This window comes from Triticum aestivum, chromosome 1D, assembly GCF_018294505.1.
Source record: "Triticum aestivum cultivar Chinese Spring chromosome 1D, IWGSC CS RefSeq v2.1, whole genome shotgun sequence".
NCBI classification, from domain to species: Eukaryota; Viridiplantae; Streptophyta; class Magnoliopsida; order Poales; family Poaceae; genus Triticum; species Triticum aestivum.
This window is the reverse complement of record NC_057796.1, coordinates 379,058,897-379,084,640: the sequence shown is the minus strand read 5'-3', so window position 1 is coordinate 379,084,640 and position 25,744 is coordinate 379,058,897. Positions and strand designations below refer to the sequence as shown.

The 25,744-nt window shown below is 42.5% G+C and overlaps 2 protein-coding genes and 9 non-coding genes across 12 annotated transcripts; 1 reads left to right on the top strand and 10 right to left on the bottom strand.

Annotated features, from left to right (window-relative positions):
- The first annotated feature begins 4,296 nt into the window (after positions 1-4,296).
- LOC123182210 (protein TANC2) lies at positions 4,297-13,904 on the top strand. 2 transcript variants are annotated; one of them, XM_044594709.1, is made up of 11 exons: positions 4,297-4,556; positions 4,651-4,716; positions 4,803-4,991; positions 5,729-5,860; positions 6,388-6,431; positions 7,084-7,167; positions 7,546-7,674; positions 10,588-10,695; positions 13,041-13,211; positions 13,320-13,399; positions 13,579-13,904. In XM_044594709.1, the coding sequence occupies exons 1-11, from the start codon at positions 4,331-4,333 to the stop codon at positions 13,622-13,624; spliced, it is 1,275 nt and encodes a 424-aa protein (XP_044450644.1). In that variant the 5' UTR covers positions 4,297-4,330; the 3' UTR covers positions 13,625-13,904. The 2 variants fall into 2 exon arrangements, with proteins under 2 accessions (XP_044450644.1, XP_044450643.1); XM_044594708.1 differs by having other exon boundaries at positions 4,299-4,556; positions 6,292-6,431.
- Positions 13,905-17,953: 4,049 nt separating this feature from the next.
- On the bottom strand, positions 17,954-18,074 carry LOC123183721 (small nucleolar RNA SNORD14). The gene has a single exon (XR_006492753.1). It is a non-coding gene; the product is annotated as a small nucleolar RNA SNORD14 (small nucleolar RNA).
- A 202-nt stretch (positions 18,075-18,276) lies between these two features.
- On the bottom strand, positions 18,277-18,455 carry LOC123183838 (small nucleolar RNA Z112). The gene has a single exon (XR_006492831.1). It is a non-coding gene; the product is annotated as a small nucleolar RNA Z112 (small nucleolar RNA).
- A 58-nt stretch (positions 18,456-18,513) lies between these two features.
- On the bottom strand, positions 18,514-18,593 carry LOC123183872 (small nucleolar RNA snoR77Y). Its single transcript, XR_006492861.1, has one exon. It is a non-coding gene; the product is annotated as a small nucleolar RNA snoR77Y (small nucleolar RNA).
- Positions 18,594-18,921: 328 nt separating this feature from the next.
- On the bottom strand, positions 18,922-19,017 carry LOC123183740 (small nucleolar RNA R30/Z108). Its single transcript, XR_006492768.1, has one exon. It is a non-coding gene; the product is annotated as a small nucleolar RNA R30/Z108 (small nucleolar RNA).
- A 50-nt stretch (positions 19,018-19,067) lies between these two features.
- LOC123183861 (small nucleolar RNA Z107/R87) lies at positions 19,068-19,171 on the bottom strand. The gene has a single exon (XR_006492850.1). It is a non-coding gene; the product is annotated as a small nucleolar RNA Z107/R87 (small nucleolar RNA).
- Positions 19,172-19,222: 51 nt separating this feature from the next.
- Positions 19,223-19,309, bottom strand: LOC123183902 (small nucleolar RNA U31b). The gene has a single exon (XR_006492889.1). It is a non-coding gene; the product is annotated as a small nucleolar RNA U31b (small nucleolar RNA).
- A 248-nt stretch (positions 19,310-19,557) lies between these two features.
- LOC123183825 (small nucleolar RNA Z161/Z228) lies at positions 19,558-19,646 on the bottom strand. The gene has a single exon (XR_006492819.1). It is a non-coding gene; the product is annotated as a small nucleolar RNA Z161/Z228 (small nucleolar RNA).
- Positions 19,647-19,755: 109 nt separating this feature from the next.
- On the bottom strand, positions 19,756-19,854 carry LOC123183772 (small nucleolar RNA Z103). The gene has a single exon (XR_006492798.1). It is a non-coding gene; the product is annotated as a small nucleolar RNA Z103 (small nucleolar RNA).
- A 710-nt stretch (positions 19,855-20,564) lies between these two features.
- Positions 20,565-20,660, bottom strand: LOC123183910 (small nucleolar RNA snoR26). Its single transcript, XR_006492897.1, has one exon. It is a non-coding gene; the product is annotated as a small nucleolar RNA snoR26 (small nucleolar RNA).
- A 3,009-nt stretch (positions 20,661-23,669) lies between these two features.
- LOC123170407 (immediate early response 3-interacting protein 1) lies at positions 23,670-25,216 on the bottom strand. Its single transcript, XM_044588274.1, has 2 exons — positions 25,023-25,216; positions 23,670-24,299 (listed from the first exon to the last, which is right to left on the bottom strand). The coding sequence occupies exon 2, from the start codon at positions 24,295-24,297 to the stop codon at positions 24,061-24,063; it is 237 nt and encodes a 78-aa protein (XP_044444209.1). The 5' UTR covers positions 24,298-24,299; positions 25,023-25,216; the 3' UTR covers positions 23,670-24,060.
- Between the last annotated feature and the right edge of the window lie 528 nt (positions 25,217-25,744).

Here is a 25,744-nt window from a genome sequence, read left to right as displayed (position 1 = left end):
AATAAAACAGTAGCTCATCTCATAAAACTTCTCATGATCAAGTAGCAAGCTATTCACATGTTAAAGTATAGACCATAGACTTTCTTGAAAACTAACAAACTATGTTCTCAGTCATCAAACAATTGCAATTCATCTTATTTTCAGAAAGGGTCTATGTAAGAGCTTTGATTTAGCAAATTCCACATACTCAAGTATCATATAGTCTTCCATGATTGCTAACACTCAGAGCATATTTTTAGAACAAATAGCATCCATCGAACACAGAGTAAGATAGGGCATAATATTTTGCCTCCCAACTTATTTATCATAGAGATAATTGTCAACAATAATAACTCATGATCACCTATATTCAACTGGATATATGTGTCTGGATCTTTCGCCACCACATGATGCTTGCAAAGAGAAAAAGATAGAAATGGAATAGAGAAGAACACTATTGACTCTTGCATGAAAAGTAAATACATAAAAGTAAAAGATAGGCCCTTCACAGAGGGAAGCAGAGGTTGTCATGCGCTTTTTATTTTTGGATGCGCGAGCTCTTAATGCAAAGGAACGTCACGTTATATTGGCCCTTGTGATGGCAACCTTTATTATGCAGTCTGTCGCTTTTATTTCTTTACCATCACAAGTTCGTACAACACTTATTTTCCCTTACAATAAAAGATCGTAGATATTTAGAAGCAATTTTTATTGCCTTGTGCATCGATGACAACTTACTTGAAGGATCTTATTCGATCCATAGGTAGGTATACTAGACTCTTGTGACATGAAACTGGGTTTAAGGGTTTTTGATGCACAAGTAGAGATAGTGCGGATTTTTGGCTAGCAAAGATATTGGGCAAGCACCACATGTTAGAGGATCCATGACAATATAACTTCTATGTGAATATAAACAAACATAACTCATTATGTTGTCTTCCTTGTCCAACATCAACTACTTGATCAAGTTTGAAAATAATTAATGGGGGCTCACAATCATAGAAGATGTCCAAGATAGTATATTCATTCATGAATTGTTCAAGTGACCAATGTTGTGTTTGTTAGCTTTCAATAAATTTTACCACCTATACTTCTTATATGTGAAGTCATTACTCCCCATGGGACGAGCATATGAAGCACATATAGTTTCAACTTTATGATATTCAATTCATTCAACAATTTACTCTTAGGATATAAGTGAAGCACAAGAGTAAATGACAAACTGCTCGAAAAAGATATAAGTGAAGATCAAGTGAGTAGTTAATAATTAAGTAGCTATGTGAGGACTCTCTCTCATTTAAGAATTTCATATCTCAATATTTTAATCAAACAGCAAGCAAAATAAAATAAAATGACATTCCAAGAATAGCACACATCATGTGAAGAAGGAAAAAACTAAGGCTCAACCGAGACTAACCGATAGTTGTTGATGAAGAAAGGTGGGATGCCTACCAGGGCATCCTCGAGCACCATCTTGCGTTGATTCTTCTTCCAAAAATTCACATATATTCCAAAATAAATCTTCGTAAAGTTTTATCGCGTTTGGACTTCGTTTGATATGGATATTATGCGAAACAAAAAACATGCAACAAATAGAAACTGGCACTGGGCACTGGATCAATATGTTAGTCCAATAAATCATATAAATTGTTGCCAAAAGTATGTGAAAGTTGTATAATATTGGTATGGAACAATAAAAAATTATAGATACAATGGAGACGTATCAGGCACAAGGGTGTGGCCACCGTCAATGGCTGCTGGATCCAGCCGTGGACACCGACAACGACGGTGGGGCTCGTCGGAAGTGAATGGCTACAACGATATTGGGATCGTCAGCGGTGTTTGATAGAACATCAATTAGGATACGACAACTATGACATGGACGTCTTCATTCCCATAAACCTTAGCAGTGGGGAGCACAAAACTACGCTCGTGATTGGCAACCTAAGTACCAGTGGCGTGCCCAAAGTAGTACCGGTGGAGGGTGCTACTTCAGGCCCACGACCGTAAGCTCATCGCCATCATTGCATCCCATAGATCTTTTTCGTCACCTATGTCGCACCACGATCACCCAAGGAACCACCATCGTCGTGCTCATGAGCTCTGCATTGCCTTGTTGGCCCATGATGATTAGTCAAACCGCCTCTCGAGTTGTATGAAGGGATGAAGGGAAAGGATGACATGCCTCAACTACCTGCGCTGCCTTTGTCCTTCACTGTCGTCGGCTACCAATGGAGCCTTTTTCGCCACCACGCTGTTCATCCTCGTGCTCCTTCTCATCGATTCCCGCCTTCCTGCGTCATCTCTCTGCCTTCTGAGCTACACCAAACCCCAATGGTTGCCACCGCAAGCCCTCCGCACCATTGCCCCAAGGGCTACTTTCTTCCTCTGCTAGGCCAACAACAAGCTAGGCGTGTGCAGAATGAATGTGGTGCCCGTGTTCTCCGTCGTAGCCCGTGGAAGCATATAGATGTGCGAGGATTGTTAGCCTTGTGCTCATCCAATTTTTTCAAGTATTACTCGAAATTAACTTTTGTTCATGCTAGAAAAAGAAACGAGGTTGCATCCTAACATGCTAAAAATTCTTACCGCTAAATGGTATTATTTGAAAATATGTTGTTGTGTTATTACTCCATATTTTGTGCAAAATTAATATTAAAATGGGTCAGACCGTGTTATCCAATGGGACATGAGGCCAGTCATCATAGATCATTGGGTCGGCTCCATGTCCCTGGACAAAGCGGAGGGGCCAAACGAGTGTTAGGTCTAGAGAGGGCCGACCCATTCTCATCCTTACTCATGTAAACACCTCCATGTAAAAGTGGTTTTATGGGATGTTTATATAATAGGGGCAGTTGTCTAGTTTCAGGTCCAGAGAGGGCTGACCCATTATCATCCTTACTCATGTAAACACCTCCATGTAGAAGTGGTTTTATGGGTGTTTATATAATAGAGGAAGTTGTCTAGTGACATCTTTTTCCAGTTCCGTAAGCATCTTCTCCAAACATATACTTTTTCTATTTTTCATTAAACAAGTCTAGCTAATGGCCTAGGGTCTTCAAGTCATTGACACGTGCAATGTTGGCCGTCACCATCCCACAAGTGGCACGATGCCACGGGAAGGTGCGGCATGAAACTTCAAACGGTTGTCGCCCGCCTAAATTTTAGGTGAAGAGCCATCTCTTAGTACATGTGCGGGAAGTTCGGGGAAATTGGAGGGCATTTTTTTAGTGCACTCTCTCTAAACAGTAGTTTTTTATGGATAGCAGAGTTGCTGGAGAGCATAAGGCTATGTCTAACCAGCTGTGTGCACAACTTCTATCACATCCATATATGAGCCATGCCATGCACATCCCCATTCTCTCTCTTCTCTCTCCCAAACAAATCCACCCTTTTATTCCACTTTTGCCTATTTAAATCATTTATATCTTTAAAACCAACATTTTGATTTTTCAAATTTTATATATTTGAACCACTGGCGCAAAGGCCTTTAGAATAGTACCAATCTTAGATATTTGAGTAGTTTGACTTTTTTTTGTTTCAATCACTTTTTTTTGAAACGAGTGAAATCTATTCTTTAAACAAGTGAAATTGCTTGTTTTATTTGATAGAAATCAACTTTTGGAATGAGTGAAATTTATTTTTTTAAGTCAAATTAATCAGTTTTTGAAAATAATGAAACCAGTGTTTCAAAATGGTGAAATATGTGTTTTAAACAAGCAATATAAGCTTCTAAAATAAATGAAATTGTTTTTTATTTGAGTGAAATTAGTGTGTTTTAAAAAAACAGATTTCACACATTTTAAAAAACTTATTTCGCTCGTTTCAAAATACAGACCGAAACAAAAATCAAACTAGGCAAAATATAATCAAGATTGGTCTTGTTCCTCCTTTTTGCGGGAAGATTGGTCTTGTTTCAAAGGTCTTTCCGCCTGGAGTTCAAATATAAAAAAAATAAAGTTGAAATATTGGCTTAAAAGATATAAAATGTTTTAAGTTAACAAAGGATAATAAACGGTAATGTTACCCAGCTGGCGTTCGCTGGGAGGGGGGTGGCAAACTAATGTCATTTGATGGCAGTTTTAATTGTGAAGAAAAATCAAATGACGACAGTTTTCAAGTGAAAAAGTAATTTTTCTGAAGAAATTGCCACTCTAAAGAAACTGTCACCCCCTAAAAACTAAAAATGACACCTAAAATGTTCACATGCGCCATCCTACCTGACAAACGTTCGCTAGTTACGAGAGTCCATAAGGATGGATATGTTTTGGAGAGAGAACAGAGGTCCAGGCATGTATGGGCGGGATATGCGTTGTGCTCGCAATCAGTTAGACCCAAAATCTACTTGGAGATGCTCTCGCAGTACAATTCAATGCTGGGTAGTCGAACAGCCGGTGGCGTCGTGGTTGACAGCCGGCAGACGGTTGCCCATTTTTTATCTCCGCATAGATTCTCCGTTCACGCGGATCGTCTTCATCTCGCTGCCTTCTCTCTCTCTTCTCCCCACCCAAAACCCTACCAACTCCTACTCTCCATCCACGCCATGGCGCCGCCGGGCTCGCCCGCTCCCTTCACCGGTGAGCCCCTCCTTCACGTCTTATCCCCGACCCCGACCCCGACCCCAACGCTAACCCCCAGCCCCAGACGCTAACGCTGCTTCTCGTGCCGCAGTCGGCGGGCCGGTGCTGAACATGATATTCCAAGCGGCGTCCGACGGAGATCTCCCCCTCTTCAAGAGTACGTGGCTGTGGCCCTCGATCTCCTCGTCTCGGATCTTGGTTGGGAGATTTGAGTGCTGATTTTTCGCGTCCAATCCGCTGCAGGGCTGGTGACGATGCTGGACATGGGCAGGGGCCGCCTCAAGGAGACGGTGGAGGCGCTGAGGGTGGAGGATGCCGGGTTGCTACAGGGTCTCGGGGCACTGCACGTCGCCGCTAACCGAGGGAGGCTGGAGGTGTGCAGGTACTTGGTCGAGGAACTGCAGGTTGATGTGAACGCCGTCGACAAGGGAGGTCAGGGTCCCTCCAAAATCCTATGTCGATTTAGGATTTTGTTGTCATTTTATTTTTGTTTGCTCCGTGTTTTTATTGAAGTATATATGAGCTTGCCAGATTTCACAAAGTGCTATCATTTGCAGTGGGGTCAAGCGGGAATGGAACCTCTGTTTCCATTTTCATGTCCTCCAAATAATTATTATTGTTTGTATGAGTTGCTTGATCTGTAGATCGAAATTATGATTTCGCCGTGCTTGATGTTTTGAGCTTGCTAAATTATGATTATCTCACTCATAATTGATCATATAACATCTCTGCTGCCCTGCATATTTGCCACTCTGACTTTATCTCTTTAACGTTAAGATATGTCTGTGACGTGCCTGTTTATTTCAATAAGTGGTCATATAGCTTCTTATGGAAATAGACCATGCACAGTTAATGATATCTCAGGCCATATCCTACATAAGCATGGCAATGTAAGTAGGCCCCATCGAGGGTAAATTATTATTTCTTCAGGATTGTTTTATTTACTTCTCGGACATATGCATATGCTGCAGGTGTATATATGCAATCATCTGTTGTGGAGACGTCTAAATTATAAAGTTAAATTCGTTCCCATTTGGGCCATATTGTCTTTTAAAATCTTTCATTCTACTTCATACTTTTCTGTGGGGGGTTAAAAGTTATGCGTTTATTTCTTTGCTAAACCCTGAAAGGTTTTGCATCAATAAGCTACATTACTGTGTGCTTGACAGGTAGAACACCTCTGTTTTTTGCGATATCTTGTAAGGGTGTGGGTATTGCCAAATATCTTCTTGATCATGGTGCCAATCCAAACAAAAGCTGCCACGATGGGCTTTCCCCTTTACATGAAGCCACTGCATCAGGTCTATCTCTAGAAACGCAAGCCTCTGTTTTGCATTTGTATGCTGCCTAAGTTTTCTTAAGTTGTCCTTTGAATTTTAAAGTTGTACTATGGTGTGGTTTAGTATTGTTTTATTAATAGGATATGTTTTCCTTTGTTTAATATGGTAATAAATTATCTAGCCACAGAATGTATTGGCTTTAATGAATGCCTTCCTGACCAGACTAAGTCGTTATTTATGGCACATGGTCAAGGCAGAGTGAGGTGCATGAGACTTTTGAAAAGAAAGATGTCCCAAGAAATACATATGCTCTGCTGTAATAAATTCATTGATTCATTTTGTTTCTAAGTCTTTGCAGCTTGTTATTTTATTAATGGAAATCAGGGGGATGGATTGAGAATGTGACAGAAATACATATCCTCTTATCCATTAAGTTTGTGCATTATCTTCAGGAGATTGTGAAACTGTTAAACTATTGCTTGCTAAAGGAGCCTATATTGACCCGGTAGCCTTTTGTGGGACACCACTTCATTGCGCTGCTACTCAAGGGCATGACGGCATTTTGAAGATTTTGCTGGACCACAATGCAGACGTAAGTTTATAAGCTCATGGAGAATGGAATCTTCCGGTTCTTGGCAATTCGAGTCTCATTCTCAAACGTGCAGCCATTGCAAAGCCCCCAAATCTTCCACATTGTTGAGATCGTGCCACTGTAACTCTTGAAATCTTGATTACAGTTTTCTTTCTTCTTTCCCTGGTTCAAATCACACCATCGTAACATGTGTCAACGATTCGACGTACTTCATGCACTTGTATTTAAATTCATAGTAATATACTATCAAATCTAAGATCTATTTCCTTGCTGTAGTAATAGCTCTTCTCCTGCTTACTTTTTTGTATGGAATACAAGATATGTACCACTGCACATGTCGTCACTTCCAGTCCCTTGAATGTTAACAACGATAATTAGAAATAACTTCTTGTATTTTTTGCGTATTTGCCACAATATAGTCTTCTCTATCTTGTGCTGATGCTCACTTTTATGTGCCATCTAAAATTCCAAGGTCTGACCAAATTCTAGTAAGCTATAAAATATGTTGGATCAATAAGTTCAGTATGCTTGTGTATTTTGTAATGCCCTGAAAGCTATTTGACCTTAGTGATATTTATGTATCCATTTTTATCTTTATCCCTTGATTATCATTTTGACCATAGGAGCTGATATCTTAATTGTCTCTCAACAGCGCAATAAAGAGGTAAATGGCAAGACGCCTCTCATTGCAGCTGTAGATGCTGACTCAAGGAACTGTATGCTTCTCCTGATTAGGGTATTGCACCTTCATCTTAGCCTTTTCAAGTCTTTTAATTTTGATGATTCCGTTTGCTATGTAATGACATTTTTTTTTTCTCGGTGAAGTTGAGAGCGCTTGACTTCTATGCTGGCCTTTGTTTTGTGAACTTGGCTGCAGTTTTAGTACTCTGCAATTTGCCCCACTTGCAGTAGATACTTTCTTAACCATTTTATCGGTTACCAATTATGATGACAGTGAAGAGTGAACTCAACCAAATGATCTAGTTGAAATGGTGGCTATTCATTCCTTCAAGTTCAGAAATTTGAAATGCTACCCAGTTTCATCTTGAGGACTGACTGACTTATCCCCATATTTTCTTGATACAGACACTGAACATCTTTTTTTGTGATATAGGCTGGTGCTGACACCAAGGGAGCTTTAACCTATGCTGCGGAGAATCTCCATTCTCAAAAACTTGTTTCAACTGACTTCGTCAATTGCATTAAGGAGGACGCTGCTGCCAACCGTGTTCTTCCAGATGATGTAAGATTTACCTCTTTGACACTATGTCTTTTTGGCGAATCATTCATGTAGAGTTCTAATCAGCATTGCAAACATGGTGGCTAGGCACTGGGTTTTAAAACTCTACATGCATACACTTTGACCCTATCAAGTTGCAACCCCTGCACGCATATTAGGAATTCTAGGGGGAACAAAAGACACTATTCTTTCAGACCTTTAGTTGCCGACAATCCTCCAAGATCTAGGGGGCTGTTTGGATTGGAGCCTGGAGCTGCCAAGCCAAAAAATTGGAGTAAATTGCAAAAAACCACCATAATTGGGGACCCTAATTCAGAAAACCGTCACCATTTGAATTTTTTTCAAAAAACCACCAACATTGTGGTGACAGTTTTCAAAAAACACTGATTGTTCAGATAAACACTTATTGACTCTAAAACTGACAGATAGGTCCCATTGTAAGGGATGACATGGCAACCAAAACTAACGGCATGTGACTGGAGTTTGATTGACCGTTAAAATAGTATGGGCCCGCATGTCAGTGTGAATTTCTCCTCTGATAAAAAACTACCAGTACATGGAAATATCCCGGTCAACCAACGAGTAGATCTTAGTCGCACTCGCAGTCGTCGTCGTTCTCCTGATCCACACGACAGCCCCCGCCGCCCTGATCCGGAAGCAGGGGATCCCGCGCCGGAACGCCAGTAGCCGCCGGCGAGGCAAGCTGTTGCCGCCCCGCCGTTCTTTCTCCGCCGCCGCCGCCGCCCCGCCGTTCTTTGTTGCGCCTCCGCCAATTCCTGGCTCCATGATTCTGGAAGGAGCAGCAGCAACAGCAGGGTTGATAAGGGCGGGAGGGAGCAGCGGGCAGCAGCTGGAGGGAGCTGCATCGCCGGGGTCCAGAGCGCCTCGCCGATGTGCAGCTGCACCGCCGGGTCCACGCCGGCCTAGCCGCGGACAGGAGTGGCCCGGGTCAAAGGAGCCGTCCCATCGCCTGCCTCCTAGCTGCCGGTCCACCTCGCCGTGCTGGAGCGCTCCACCGGATGGGCGGCGGCGATTTAGGGAGGTCTGGGCGTGCAAAAATCCGGCGCGACGGTGGTGCGGATCCTGGGCCGCGGGGAGCTGCGCCTCCCCGTCTCCTCCGACTCTGACGAGACGTCGGAGAGAGCCGAGAGAAATTGAGGGGAGGGCTGGAGGCGGCGGTGCTGGGATGCTCGTCCGCCGGCGGTCGGGCTGCTGGAGCCGGCGGGGCCATGCGTGTAATGGAGGCGTGATGTGCTCCTCTTCTCTGGCGACTGCGTGTAGAGAAAAGGTCAGGGGAGACGGGGTTGACCGGTAGCGCCGTCTCGGCCCCGGGACACTTGGCACCTGACAACGGGCCCGAGGCGCAGGTTTATGAGTTAAACCGCTATAATCCTGCTATCAGCGTTTTCTGAAAACTGTCACCACAATGTTGGTGGTTTTTTGAAAAAAAATCGAATAATGGCGGTTTTATGAGTTAGGGTCCCAATTATGATGGTTTTTTGCAATTTACTCCAAAAAATTGGTAGTTGACCAAGTGCTGACGCTCCTTTGAATGGCCACCAAATAATTGGCTCGTCCTGGCTATGGGGGGCTTCTCCAGTTCATTTTTTCGCCAAAGTTGGCAGGGTCATGGGCGGCTGAAAGCTACGCCAAAATTTTGGCTTGCCCATGGATTGGCAGGGCGTGGTGGGGCGTCATCCAAACAGTCTCTAGGTATGTATCGGGTACTGCGTAAGGCTCCGGTACTTGCATGGCATATTCGAATAATTCCTGCCAAAAATAGGAAACCAAAATTCCAAGTCGCTTTGATACTGGGATGGCACAGTTGAAATTAAAGCCTGGGCTTGTCGGATTAACCATAGCACACAACTTCCTCCCACGTGAACAGAAGAAGCAAGGCATGCCATGCATTGGCAAAAAGAGGAAGATAATGCAATTTTCTTTTTGGAGAAAAGGGAAGTGTTCATTACCCCCGGGCTTTGCATCAATGATGATGCAGCCTAAATCTTACTACACAGTTTCTTACAAGCCAAAAACAGCGCAGACAAATAAGAAATATAGTGACAGGCGACAATTAAAAAGTTTAAGTACTAAGTAGACAATTTCCTATTGCAATCTTTCTAGAGACAAGGGCTCAGGACTGGATGAATATTATTCACGTGATTATGGCTCACGTTAATATTTCGTTCATGCTACCAGATAACTGACATAGACAGAAGTTACCATGCTTTATGGTTGTAATGGGATTTTGCCAAACATGGGTGTAAGGGCCACTACCTAATCATCACAGTTGTGAAACTTACAGTGTAAAAATCGTGCCATTTGAAATTTATTTGCACGGTTGCCTTCATAAATATTTCAGGGACATTCTGGCTTAACTACAAGGCAAGTTCGGTTAGTTGAAATAAATAAATATTAAATAATACCACTGCAATCGGCAATCCCCGATTCTGTGGAAGTAGTTACAAGGAATTCTAACAAGATTATGTATAAGATAGCAGATGGTACATGGTATCATACAATGTGCGTGGGAAGTTTAAATGGAGGAAATCAGTCCAGTTATTAACAATGAAAATGTGACTTTCACATTGGCAGGTAAGGCCGGTGGAGACTGGCGATGTTGTATGTATGTAGATTTATGTAGCATGCATGTTCATATTTGTAGTTACCATAGCATGATATCACAAATTTGTGTGAATTTAGTTGACAATTTAGGCGATAAATTCTTTGGTACCAACACAGCAGGGATGCTTGGAGGTACTCACAAATATGCAGTCACTAGATATATGAGCAAAAGGATTTTTATGTAATGAGATGCGATTCCAAATATTTACATCATAATTCGAAGTATTTTAGAACTTGTACAGTTTTGTGCATCTGAAGTCTTTCATTAACTTCGATATCGTGATGATCCAGGATGAGCCTGTGTCTAAAAGCAAAACTAGAGCGGCAGGGTTTAAGAAACTTGCGAACAACTCTTTCAAGAAGAAGGATTATTTTTCTGCAGCAGGATCCTACAGTGTGGTAATATTAAAGCATCATATACTTCTTACATTGTCCCTTTCTAACATTTCATTTAGTCCATATGTTATAAATGGATTGTGTATCACCTTTTTTCTTGTCGAACTTTCAACCTGAAGCGGGCAAGGCTTCTTTCTAGAATACGTACAAGCATGTGTATCATTGCATTAGAGAAGAAGTGGCAAAGAAGCCGGGTACAATGACTTTCGGCCATTACAACCAGGATTAGCAGCCACACACCCCACGCGAACTATGAAATATGCATCACCTAGATCAAGCCCAAGACAATGGCAATGAGGCAAATCACAGAGCTACCAAGCCGCGTCACAACCAACGCCAAAGACCTCTACAACACGACCAAGACCCGAGGATGACACAAACCAACATACCCCCACCCATTTGCGCCAAGAAGAAGTCGGTAGGTGGATGGCAGGGCCCGGGCAGACATGGAGAAGGCGTCGTCGAGAGAGTGGCGGCGATGATGTACATTGCGCCTCGGTGACTCACACCAGAGCAATTGCCGATACCGACTCGAGCCACACAGACGGGTCCCCTCGAGCAACAAGCGATGCCTCCAAGAAGGGAAACGACGCCATGGCGCAGCCATCGCTTGGTCCGGAGGCCGGACCAAGGGTTTCCCCCGAGCACGGGGGAGAGATTCGGATCAGGGCCAAGACAACGCCTCCATGGAGGGAACGGCGCCCGCGGGTGTTGCCGTTGTCAGCCTTGGACATCGCGAAGCAAGGATTTCTCCCAACCCTAGACCACGAATCCCCAAGTCCACCGGGGATTTCTCGAAACGAGCTGACTACCGCAGTGGGAGGAGAGCATATCTCGTAGCACCGCATACACACGCAAGAACAGGGCACATCCCTTCCTGGATCAGACCCGCCACAACAGCACCACCTCCACCGCGCGCCCACGGGACGCCACCACCTCCACCGCGATCTCTGACCTTCCCCAACCATGCAGGTGGAGCAAACTACCGTCGTCCGGGCCGCCGGCGGAGTCCGAGCCACCACCACCCGCAGCCAACGGATCTGTGCAGGGAGAACCCCAGATCCGCCGCCACCGGTGTCCACGACCGACCCCCACGCTGCCCTTGCAGCCGTGATGGCGCAACCCCATTGAGATCCCTTGGGGTCGCCACCCCAGCATCCAGACACCACGCACGTGTCGTCCAACCTTCTGCGTGCAAGGGCGCGCCGCCTCTGGCGGAGCAGCGGTAGACTTGGCCCTGAGGACAAGATCCGGCCACCGGCGCACCGTAGGGGCCGCAAGCGCGCATCCCCCACCCAGTATGCAGCAGTTCCGAGTCGAGAATGACGCATGAGCACCACGCGCACACGCCGCCCTGGGTCGGGCTGCGGCAATACGTTGACGCGCCCTTAACCTGCAGCGCCCACCAACACACACACAGCGCCACAACCGGCCGCGCACGCCACGCCAACCGACGCCAGCTCGCCGCGCCGCCCCACACCTCTCCTTGGCCTAGCGGCCCCGCGCCACCCCAGCCTCGTGAGAGGGAAGTAACGAAGCGTCCCGCCGCCGCGCAGACTCTGCCCGGCGGCGCCTGCCAGCCAGTGGCGGCGAGGGGAGAGAGGGTTGGAGAGGGGGTGGTTGGCTCGGCAGCTAGGGTTTCGCCCGGGTCACGGGGGGTGGGGTGGACGTCACGGGCGCAGGGAGATTCAGCGGGCAAGGCTTCTGATTTCATTATGATTTGGTTTTACATTATTCTTTAATACGAATACATTGATCTAAAATATTCTTTTGGTCAAAACTTATTCAAATACCAAAAATTTCACATCGAGCTGGGGGGCTTCTATCAAAGAACGGGGCAGCAAAGGTTCCTACCCACGGTGCCACAGGTCTGCAGCCTATTATTGCCGGAGCTGGTTTTGTTACAAATCATGGGAGAATTAAGACATCTTGAGCTTCCAGCTTGTCATAAACATGAAGAGGGTAGATTAGTAGTGTGTTAATCTGATGATGATGCATTTGTTTGAGAATAAATTAAGTATAACTGTAATATTTTAGCAGTTACTGGCTTCTGGATCTGGTTAGGGCATAGTGGATAATGAATGAAGTGATAAAAAGCGTCATGAAAGCCACTTGTAGGAGGACATAGTGGAAACATAATTTATGCATTGCCACTTTAATTCACGTGTGGTATATCGTCAACATTGTGCTATATTTGTTAACTGTGAGTCGGATTAATTGGCTTTGTTTTCCAGCCTTACTCATTCAGTATTAATCTACTATGTCGAGTCTCTTTTGAGTCATGTGGTAGTTTTTCTATCTCATTGTCAGTGCCCACAAATTCCAAATATTTTCCTCGTTGCTTGTAGGCAATGATGCTTGATCCAGATGATGCGACCATGTACTCAAACAGGAGCCTTTGCTCGCTCCGCATGGGTGACGGAGACAAGGCTTTGATAGATGCTAACGAATGCAGGAAAATGCGGCCTGATTGGCCAACAGCCTGTTACCGGCAAGGCGCGGCTCTGATGTTACTGAAGGTTACATAGAAGATACCGTCTAAAAAAAAGATACCGTCAGATGTTTTTTCCTCTATATGAGTTTGTGTGTGAATTGTTTTTGGCTATTAACTTGTGTTTTATCATCAGGATTACAAGGGTGCTTGCGAACATTTCCTGGATGGACTCAAGTTGGACCCAGCTAACACTGAGATTGAGGATGCATTACGGTATCCCATCTGCCTCTTTTTTGTTGTTTGTGGCAAACCCATCATTGGTTGCATTATGCATTGTGAGGAACCAAACATACTTATATTAGTATTTATTAAGTTCTTGTTGTGCTTTTGCTCCTAAGTGTTACTACAAGTGACTGAAGCAGGTCTCTGATGGTCCTCTTTTGAATATGCAGGAAAGCTTATGATGCCATGCAAGATGTCTCTCAACACCAAGGCTGAGTAACTGTTTGCAGGGGGAAGGAGTTCTTTGTTTTCTTTTAAAAAAGTGGGAAGAAGTTCTGGATCTGCTCTCTAGTCGAGCTGTAGCTGAGCGTTTCACCTTTTGCTTATAGGCTTTGAATTCCTGAACTTGTCTAATGGGAAATCAAGTAAACTACTGGCATAAACATCTGGGGGGTTTTATTTGGTTTCCTATCTTTTTGTATCATTCATTCGGGCTGTAAGATAGATTATTATCTGTCCCCTCATATGCCCTTCAAATCCATATAATCTCATGCAATGTAGAGCAAACAATTTACTTTATAATTCGTATAGAGCATAGCGTGGTCATACAGGAAATAGCATAGGGTAGTTCATCATACATGTCACTTGACTATCAAAATTAGGCATGCTCTACGAGCTATGGAGAAACTTCATCCATTGCCGCCCTTGCACTTGTCCGGTTTATAGAGATTGTAGCGCTTGAAGATGACATAGTGACCAAGGCGGGTCTGTTTTGCGCATGGAGGTGTCGAATGCAACACCGTTCTTCTCTTCCTCTTTGGGGGGCAGGGCCAGCGAGGGCATGGACAATACGGGTTTGCTCCACCGTGAACGAACGTGCCGCCTGAGCTTATCGCTCGCTAGGTTACAAGCATGGATATCCTTCGTGGCCTTGTCTGAAGTGGCACGGTGCGACTCACGTTCTGCAACACGACGCGCCTTGCCCTCTCACCATGGGCACGTTTGGCCCCAAACTCGAAGCCTAACACCATGGGGAAAGGACCCAACACACGGGTTCCTCGGACACTGCTGGCTCTGGGTCCGAAGCAGACACACACCTCAAGCCATCGACGGGCGCATCACCGCCATTGAATGTAAGCCCCACTGGCGCTAACACGCGAGCGAAGCCATGTGGTTGAGTATCCTCTTGGAACCGACGGAAAGCCAGTCAGATCCAAGTTGACGTACTTAAATTCGCTGCCTGCAATGTCGAAAATGACCGAAGATCACCAAAGAGGAGCTGGGCAAAGTGGATTGGAAGCGGGGTGGAGTGGCAAAAATGGCAAGGGTTCGATCCATGATGCAATGCATATAGAGACAAGATAGGTGGGGTTGGGTTGGATGGCGATTTTGCGACCAATGGCAATAATGAGTTTGTGGGGTCCAGTTCTTTTGTCCGAACCTGGTCCATGCTGGCCCCTCTTCTGTTTAGGGACATGGAGCCGACCCAATGGTCCAATAATGAGTTCATGCCTCATTGGACAACATGGTAATAGTGCACAAAAACGAAGAGTATTTACAACAACATTATTTCAATTTATTTGTTCAAAAAATAGGCAGCTCCATTTCTATTTCTACCATGAATTGTTTGTATCATAAGGTAACATATTTGTAACTTTAAAACAAAAGCAGTCTTGGCTCTTGGGTTGATCTGAGCATCCACCTTAAATTACGGCCGGACCAATTTCCCAATGGGTAACGACGGCCATTTCCATTATGAGGTCCGGTTGTAGATGATTTCTCTTTCTAGCAAACTGACTTATGGTCCGCATAATGTATATGGTACTCCCTCTGGTGCTGGTCCTTTGTCTATGAAGTCAAACCTCATAAAATTGATCAACTTTATTGGAAAAAATATCAACATTAGATGCACCATGAATTTAGTTTTCATATTGCATATATTTAATATTGTAAATGTTAATATTTTTAATATAAAAATATGGTCAAACTTTATGAAGTTTGACCGCCTATATATGCGAAAAGTAAAAAAGGCACGTACGATGAAAACTACTTCTGAACATGAATTAATTTGGTGACACATAAGATTAAAATACTAGTATTCGTATCAAACTTGAATCTCAGAAAAAGTTATGCAGATCGATTCATTTATGAATCTCAAAAAAGTATGCACTTCATTTATGAATTATAAAGTGTATGTGGACCATTTACATAGGATGGGAGGGAGATGTCAGCAACTAGCAGGTTTCTGGAGGAGCGAACTAAACTTAGCTCAAATGGTTAGGTTCGCTATGGTGGAACTAAACCACGAGTTTGGATTTATTTCAGCCCTTTCAGTGATGTGCGTTCAATGAGAGGAGGCGACTCTTGTTCATAAGATAGGATGTGTGCATGCTTTCAAATGTCCAGACGAACTAAGCAGAAAATATAGAAACACCATGTTAAGCCATTCCAATACAGTTCACATACATTCTACGCTGTGCTCTTCAATATATAAGAGGCAAGCATAGTACGCCATGGTTCCAATATATAAGTGATACAACACCAAATTTGTTATTTCTCATGAGAGATCAAATAGATCTCAGTTGTCCAAGTACTATTGCTTGCATGCTTATTTTCTCTCGCATGAGTTTCCCATTTTTTAGCAAAAGATTACATGGATTGTTTCATGTCCCTAAGAACAACTATTCATTGCTTGTTCCTTTACATGTGTCCCTTGTACATTAAATGTCCCTTGCACAAGTACATATCATAGTAGATGACAGTGTTTCTAGGGACAAAGGGAAGTCGTGTGAAGATTACATCGCCAATCTTAGCTGTTCATGGTAATATTCCTCACTCATAGTTTCTTTAGAAATCAGGATATGCTAATGTGAAAAAATCTTACTTTTTTACTTAATTTACAGGGACCAATCACAGATGATGTTTTTACTAGGTTATGGTGATGTACTTCTGTACTTGGAAGTCAAATGCTCTAACTTGAGTGATCCTAAAGAAGCAAACATCTGGATCATTTCCATTATGTAATGTTAAGTGTTTATTTTGGGCCATAGTTCACTTCAGTCAACTTTAGTTGATCTCCTTTGTCTGACTACAATGATTTTTAATTTAGTGTTATGGACCAGTTCGCTTCAGTTAATTTATTTAATCTCTTTTGCCTCCTTTGCCACCTGCACTGTATTACAATGATTTCCAATTGACAGATATGCTCACAAATGGACAGCATCAGTCTCAAATTTTGTTAACAATTTGTTTCCGAAATATTGACAGGAGCTCTGTTGGTAGAAAGGAATACTTAAATACAAGTTCAGAACAGGGGCAAGCTCAGTACACAACTTGACAAGAGTACTGTGCTCAACATTTAATTTACAGGGACCAATCAAAGATGATGTTTTTACTGGGTTATGGTGATGTACTTCTGTACTTGGAAATCAAATGCTCTAACTTGAGTGATCCTAAAGAAGCAATCATCTGGAACATTTCCATGATGTAATGTTAAGTGTTTATTTTGTGCCATAGTTTACTTCAGTCGAGTATAGTTGATCTCTTTTGTCTCCTGCAGTACATCTCTCAAAATTCAGTTTGATAGTTCAATTGATCTCCTTTGCCACCTGCACTATATTACAATGATTTCCAATTGACAACATCAATGATAAGCTCACAAATTTTGTTAACAATTTGTTTCCGAAATATTGGCAGGAGCTCTGTTGGTAGAAAGGATAACTTAAATACAAGTTCAGAACAGGGGCAAGCTCAGTACACAACTTGACAAGAGTACTGTACTCACAATTTGACAAGCATAAATGATCAGCTCTTGAATTGAGAATATTCATATACAATCTCAGTTATGGTGAACGGTGATGTACATTCTATATTTGTCTGCATAAAAATCTGAGATAGTACTTCGAAGTCAATACCAGCTCTTACATTGATTGTGAAATAAGAACTTAAGTACTGAAATTTATTATCATCATAGATAACGAATCACTAAACCAGAAATTGCAACAATATCATTACATCATCTCTATTTCACAATGAATGCTTCAAAACAGAGCAATGTCACTCACGGATAAGTACTCTAGCAGTGAGTTTGTAATGATCCTCCAGTTGTACTGTCTCAGGTCGTGATACAGTCCACAAAACTGAACGGTGCTACAGAGTTTCTACCTGAAATGTGGTAGGCATCTAAGCTGAGTTTTAACTGTAAATGAAAAAGCAAGTTTCCATCAAAAATGAAACCAGAAATATAGTTCAATCTCCAAACGCAGATTCTATGGGTGTATTGTCGTTCTCAGGGATTTCCCGTCAGTGAATGTTTTATAATCACTGCACCGAAAAAGGCTCAATTCACCAATCAGCAGTCCCACAAAAGCTATAATTACAGAACATAATGCAACAAAAACAGAAACAGAGATTAAACTTGAATTTGGGGGCGAGCGTAACCCAAGATCCATCTGGACGGATTTGTGCTCCAAGCGCCACCTGAATACATCTCAAGAGCGATGTAAACTCGGATGAAAGAACAGCAGCCAAACATTGAAACAGTGCTCCCCCTATAACAAGATGAGAACATCAAATTAAAGATAACAAAGTATGAGGATATTAATAAGGCTCAGACATCCAAGGAAGGAATTAGCAGCATTAGCTCTCAAGCCTGGCTGGGCGAAAGCTCTTAGGCGGCATCTGCGAATGTTTTGAGAAACAAGCCTTAAATTTATCATCATCACCATATCCCCAAAACTGATCAAATCATATTGACTAGAACTTGTTACAAAACTATATCAACCACAATAACCAGCTCTGGTGAGTGTATACCAACCAGCCACTACAAAAATATATCAACCACAATAACCAGCTCTGGAGAGTGTATACCAACCAAAATACAGACTCAGGTTGCTATCAACACACAAAAAACAGAGCAAACAATATGAAACAATATGAGACCGATTTAAAATCAAGCACACAGATGAACCAAACCAGGTACAAATGGACATCCAGCCCTGACCAAACCACAAAGGTTATAGCCAAAGGAAGACATGTGCAGTGGTGAGTTACAGCTGTTGTTTACAGTGTCATACGGCATTCCTGGTCTAAGAATTTTCACTGGGATAATTTAAGTTGAACAAAATTAACAATATTATTAAATAAATAATATCTTAAGCTCTTGGTTTATGCCTCAGAAAGCCGCAAAAATATCATCATTCGGATCAGACGGTAATTCCAACATAAAGCTAATCATCATGGGCTTTAATTAAATTATACGTCACTAGTGTAAAAGAAAACACAGCTCACCAGCCAATACCACCAAACTAAGATGGTAAGAAAACATAGCGTATCATCAAAATAGGCACTGTGTCAGAAGGTGCCCTAAGATTGATTAGGGTTTCGACACTGAAAAATCAAGAAGACAATAAATAATAAAAAACTGATCTCCGGATTCACTTGCAAAGTTGACATCACACAGGCAGCTCATGTCACCCCTTGGATCAAGTGTTGGATTATGCATCAATACCTCCTCACAATGCAAAAAGAATGTCTTAATTGAAAGGCAAAATTAATGGCCAGTGAAGATGTAGTTGCTCAGTGGTGGCAATGTTTAATTGGTTCGATTCTGCCAGCAATGTCGTCAATGCTTTCAGAAGAGGGAGCTTTTTATCCTCATGGCAACTACACTCTCCAAAGGAAACAAACAATGAACAGCACATTGAACATAAAGGATACAGATGGCTCGGTTCAGCGGGTTAATCGGCATACAAATCAACTCCTGAGAGAAAACCTGTGATTTGGTCTGTTGAGCTTGAATATTTGCATATCGTCACTGCCATCATGAGGAAATTAAGTAAAAGAAAAAACTAACTGTTCAAACTTAGATTTGCCGAGTCAGATTTAGTAATATGTCCATCAGCACAGATCCACCTAAGTGGACCCTAAGACTGGGGCGACAAATTTGAAATCATCATCCTCATAACTACAACAAAGATCTGTTAACTATGTTCCTCTTGTACTCTACAAGATTATTTCAGTCTAAACGAATTTCAACTGATAATATATAAAAAGAGAACTCGGAATATGGTGGCGTCCTGGTGATATAGGAGGATGGTTGGCAAGGCAAATAAATGCCAGTGAAGACAAACGAGAACAAAGATGTGGCACTTCCTACAAATAGAAGCCAGGGGAGAACCCAAATCACACACAAACTGAAGAAATAGACAAGGCATCAGAGAACATATGAATGCACCATTACACACAAAGTGTCTCAGACGACCGTCGTGAGTTGCATATGGTTTCTCATCACATGCATACCACAATATTAGTCAAACTAGTATGACACTGAACTTTCCAACTGAAATGTACCAATGAATATACTAGACAAAGGACCCTAACGAAAACATGCGATATTTTTCAAGTGGATGGATCAGATTTCTGGCTTGGAATCCTCTGATAAAGGATTACATTTGAGCACAGTATAATCATAGTCGATCAGCTGGGGAAAGGATCCTCGCTTCCATCTTAATAACTCAAATCAGAAACTAAAAAAAAACATGAAACCTAAGAGCAGCAGTCAATAGCAAAGTTCTTGTTTACTCAGGCAATTTGATAGTCAAATTGCTAAAAAAACATTATCACAAAGAGCAAGAACTGAATATCAACGATTTTGTATGCCAACAGGTTGGGTCACAAAGATTGAACTAGATGCTTGCTTGCTTTGATGGGTCTAGGGCCATAATTAATGATTCAATCAATTAAACAGAGTGGAGTGCCAGAATAATTATAATTAGGATATGTATGTAAGAGCCACGGTGCCCTTTGGAGAGGAACATCCCAGGGCACAACAGTATGTAGCTCAGGATACAACAGGTTAATGTTGCTTCAAGGGAACGAGTCCAGTGGAAACCGATCAGAGACTGATCCTCCCAATGACCAGATGACGAAGCACAGAAAATTAAAAGAAACATAAAAAATATAACAAAATAAACAAAAGTAAACAACTACTAGTATATTGCCCAAAGAGAAATAAAAATCGGATTAACTGTCGAATTAATCCTACAAAACAGATCTTTAAGCGTGATTGGATCTCAGTAGGCAATGCTTTCCTCATTACTTGAGAAGTTCGAGAAAGATAACGCAGTAAACAATAACATCATCGACCCACGACTAGAAGCAACGCAGATCCACGGGGGAAAAAGGCAAACAGATCTAAGCAAAAGGAAGAACATGAGAGCATCTCAGACTACATATTCCCCAATGTTTTTCTTCACTGTCGCAACTCAAAGTGCAAGGATGAGTTAAGTGGATGTAACATCACGGATGCTCTCGAGAACAGATCAAATACGGGAGATGCAATCTGAATCTCGCAGCAAGTAAACAAAAGTAGGCAAATAAACGGGCGCATAGCGTGGAGAAGAAGCAGCGGAAGCGTAACTCGCCGGGTTCGGATGCCGCCGACGCCGACGGCGGATCCGGTCCTTACCTGATGCCAACGGATCGGCGGTTCGGCCATGTCGGCGGCAGGGTGGCTCTGAGGTTATATAAAGGAGGCGTCCTAACCCTAAACGTTGGGGAGCCGGGACCATACCTGGCTAAACGGGCCGGCCCGGCACGGCACGGCCCAGCCTGTGCTAATCGTGCCTGGCCCGGCACGGCCCCCCGTGGCACGTTTAATAGCCGGGCCGTGCCGTGCCGGCCCACGGGCGCTGCTCCTTGGCCCAGGCACGACCTGATTAGTAAACGGGCCGGCCCGATGGCCCGTTTAGCACGCTGGGCTGCATATTTTCAGCCTGTTGGGCTGGTTTTAGGCCTATTGGGCTATATTTTACGTATACATTTATAAAAAATTCTGAAATATATAAAAAAAATAAACGGGCCGTGCTGTGCCGGCCCGTGTGCCCAGGCTCCAGGCCTAGGCACGGCCCAAGGCGTGCCGCGTGCCGGGCACGGCCCGTTTAGCCCGTGCCGTGCCTGGCCCATGGCGGGCCATGCCGGCGTGCTCGCGGGCTGGCCTGTTTGGCCCGGCCCATTTGGCCAGCTATAGCCGGGACTATAGGCGGTCACGCGGTGGCGGGACGTGATGGGCCTGGGAGTCTTAGCGGGCTATATACATGCTGGAACTAGAATGGGTTGTTCTTCTCTTGGGCTAACCGGCCAGATTTAGGACTGGAAGATTATAAAATAATTACAAATTTTCCTCTTCTCAGAAACATATAGAGTATTTGTTCCCATAAAAAAGGAAATATATATTTGTGATAAATATATAAATTTCATTTTTTTTCTATAGGAGGATTTTGAAATTTTTATATATAATTATTGTAGTACAATAAATTGGTGACTAGCAGCAACTGCATACCATAGTTTATCATCATTTTTTTCTAAGTTTTCAAAAAATTTAAAATCATACTGTTGTTGTATACTCTGTCACGAGCACATCCAAGAATTTATCCAACTTTTGCTTCCGTCTAAAGAGATGATGACGGACAGTTTATAGTTCAAGGAAAAAAGAGGATGTTCAAATTTCAAGGGGTCATATATTTTTTAAAATAAATATAACTAAAATTCCTCTTCTAAAAGTACTGGTAAGTTACATGTGCCACGCGAGAGTGAAGTGCGACCACGTAAATGTACCACATTATAGCAGACAAACATATACATTTCAAGTCATACACAAATGAATTTAATATGTAGGTTTAAATATCATTGCCCATCTCATTCAAAATCAAATTATAACTACCTAATATTTGATGACTGTGCAGAATATACTACACAAAATTAGCTCCAATGAATGAAATGAAATATATAAGAACAATTGATTACTCCATTTGCAAAGAAAATTGGGTTTGGGAAAGATGCTACATTGGCTTTGAACCAAAACAAAACAAGTTCAAGTAAAAAATAGACGTCAATTCTTTCAGAAGAGCAAATCTTGTGAGAGCTAAAGTATAGAAGAGTCTAGAAGAAATGAGAAGTGTATGTGTTATGTGCATATTATACAACGTAAATGATAGAATAAACGTGAATGGTGATTCTTTTAACATAGAAAACCCTTGAAGAATTGAAGTATGGAAGAGTTAGAACAAAGGAGAACTGTCTTTGTTTTCATGTTTGTGCATATAAGCACAGGTGTGGAATATTTTAGATTAGTACACATGGCAAAATCCAATGTGGCGGAGAGAATATCCAATGGCCAATAGCACTCGGATTTGCCACCTCTCAACCGTTGGATCAACTTCATCCAACAGCCAGTACTCAAAGTTATTCATACACTATATAGTGGTATAGATATTCCATCAATGCCTTCTAAGCTCGTGTATCTTGACACAAGTTTGACACTGCACACATGATAAAAATAACAATAATTGTGAAGTTATACATCTATAAATTAACTAGTGAAATACTCCATCATGGAGGTGGTCGCACCCAACCATAATACAACAGTGGCTGGTTTTTAAGAGGCACTCTACATGATATTCCTCAGTCTCATGATATAAGATGTTAGTACATCCAATATACTCATATGATGTAATAAAGTTTTGTATTACCTAAAAAAAACATCTTATATTGTGGAACGGATGGTCCGGCAATGACGGTCGGTGGCTTTGTCTGAGGTTATAAAGGAAAGGAGGCGTCCTAACCCTAATGCTGCACGTGATGGGCCTTGGAGTCTAGCAGGCTTACGTCGGAACTGAATGGCTTGTTGTTCTTTTGGGCTAACTGATCAGATTTAAGGCTGGAAGTTTAAAATAATTACAAATCGTCCTCTTCTTAGGAAAAATAGATTCATACTAAAAATAGAAGATTTTCATTTTTTGCATGGAGATTTTGGAAAATTTTATGTATATTTATGGTACAGTAAATATGACGACTAGTAGCAATTGTGTATCATAATTTATCATTTTATTTGTATTTTTAGTTTAAAAAAATTACAAAATCATGGTTCTATACTCCGTCATGAGCACATGCAAGAATTTATCCAAATGTTGCTTCCGTCTTTGATGATGACATTCAAGTTTATAGTTTGAGAAAAAAACATTCAAATTTCAAGGGATTATATTTTTTAATTAAATATAACTAAATTTCCTCTTCTAAATGTATATTCCATCAATGGCTTCTAAGCTCGTGTATCTTCAGAAATTCTACACAATAGGAATGGCCATAACCTTTATTCAGAGCAATCACTCCAACGTCCAATAAATGAAACCCACGTTTGACATTGAACACATATGATAAAAAACCCAATAATAACTAATGAAATATACTCTATCATAGAAGTGGTGACACCCAACCATATAATACTATACAGTGTCTGGTTTATGAGAGGCACTCTAAATCATACACATAAGAACTTCTCTGATACTTCTATGAAAATGGAAACATGAGTGTTCCATTTGCTTGATAATAAAAATCCCATCATGCAAAAATTTATCAGGAATAACAAGAAAAAATTACAATGGACAAATGCAAATACATCATGTACATACAAAAGAACAATGAAAGATCACAGTTAGGCACCTACCGTCTAGTGTGTTGCGGACAACCAATAAATTACTAACTGAGCACAACTGCACATGTCAACAGTGTGCATATAAAAGGCACAGCTATACAACCATCAACAAAAGAGTATTGGAAGAAGGGGTGAAGCACGAGAAAATTTGCATAAAGCCAAATATCTCAATCTTCAAGGAAGCAAATGGAAGAACTGTATAGCATACCACTTCCCACTGTCAGAATGTAACGAACTTCACAAGTATAGTGATTCCATCAAGAAGGATCAATGGAAATCTCATGTATTGAGCCGCGTATATGAGGCCAATCATCTGTCCTTTGAAAGTGTTTGCTCCATGCATGCCTCTAGCGTCAGCGAAGCTCCATCCTCTGGGATTAAGAAAACGGTCTTCATTCAATATTGCCAAAGCATTAGCAATAAGCAGGACACCCTCAAGAAATGACCACAGCCCCATGCCTGCATAATAAGAAGGGATCACAGTCGGACATCAGTCACAAGGAAAGGAGCCCATAACACAGTCCTTTTTAACCCTCTGAATTTTGTTTCCAAATCTTCATTATAGATTGCAATTGTAATGTAGTTCTCGGTCCTTTTTCTAAAGGTGCTTTTGTAGCTTCTTCACTCCAGCACCTTATTCTGTCTGAAACATTTCCTAACCCATAACCTCTTCCACAGAATGAATCCTAGTATGGTGTATCGCGCACGAGAGTTCATCCGGCATAAGCTTATTTTTTAATGACCAGGAGGATTGTCTGAGAGCATTATGATCTTGGCGTGATACATCCTACTGTCGCAGTCCCTCCGTTAAGGCAACCCATCTTTATTGCCTGGGCTTGCAGCAAATTAATCGGACACAAACAGCCCCATTCAAAATAAGTTTAATCACAGCAGTTCTGATTTTCCAATTAAATTTTCCTATAACGGTATAAATCCTGCACTGATTATGAATTATGCTGTTTTATCCCGACATATGTATACATGAACCAAGAAAGAGAAAAGAACTGCACGAGGGAGAACTATGGTGATTCAGTCGGGTACCGAACGGGCGACCCCCCCTACGGGTGGGAGGAGATCGATCGCGCGCTCTGAAGAAAATATATACAAACCTAATAGAACCATGGATTTGATGGTGTATCCTCTCACGGATCAAAAACAGGCAAGCGAGCTAGGGTTCCTTACCGACCAGAGAAGAAATTAAGCCGAGTCCGGACGGGTCTGCGGTCCCAGTTCGCCCGGACGGCGAGTTGACGAGTTCTGATTCCGCCACTGGGAAAACGGCTCCGGTCCCTGTCCTTTTCTGGAGCGGAGAACGGCTCCGGCCGGTTGCCGGAGTGGAGGAGGAGATAGAGACGGACGGTTTTTTTTTTTGACGGGAGAGAGACGGACGGTTAGAACAAGAAGCAGGCTGGCTCCGATTCCTTTTTCTTTCGAAAGCCCATGGTATGAGTTGGGCTGGCATGGAGCGACACGGCCCAGACCTTTTATGGACCGGAGCACACACGGTGGCGGGATATGTCTACCAGTCAAAAAAAAGGTGGGATATGTCTCGCTTGTGAGCCCCTATTTGACGCGTAGGGCGGCGAATAGCCACCAATCGTGAACCCCCTGCGCCACCCCGCGCATTTTGGACCGGCCCATGTGGGGGCTGGGCGCTCCTTTTTTTGCAGATCTTGAAAACAAAATTTGCACAATTCCATTGACAGATTTCCGGGCATGGCAAATTCAAAAGAAAAAAGAGATTTTTCCGTTAGATCAGCATACCGCATGTTGGTTAGTATGAGAAATTGCAGGGACAATTTGTTGGGTCAGAGAGGAGCTATTTCTAATGGCACGGCAAAAGAGTACAGTTGGAAATCTTTATGGAACACCCAGGTTCTCGGTAAGATCATAACCTTCCTTCA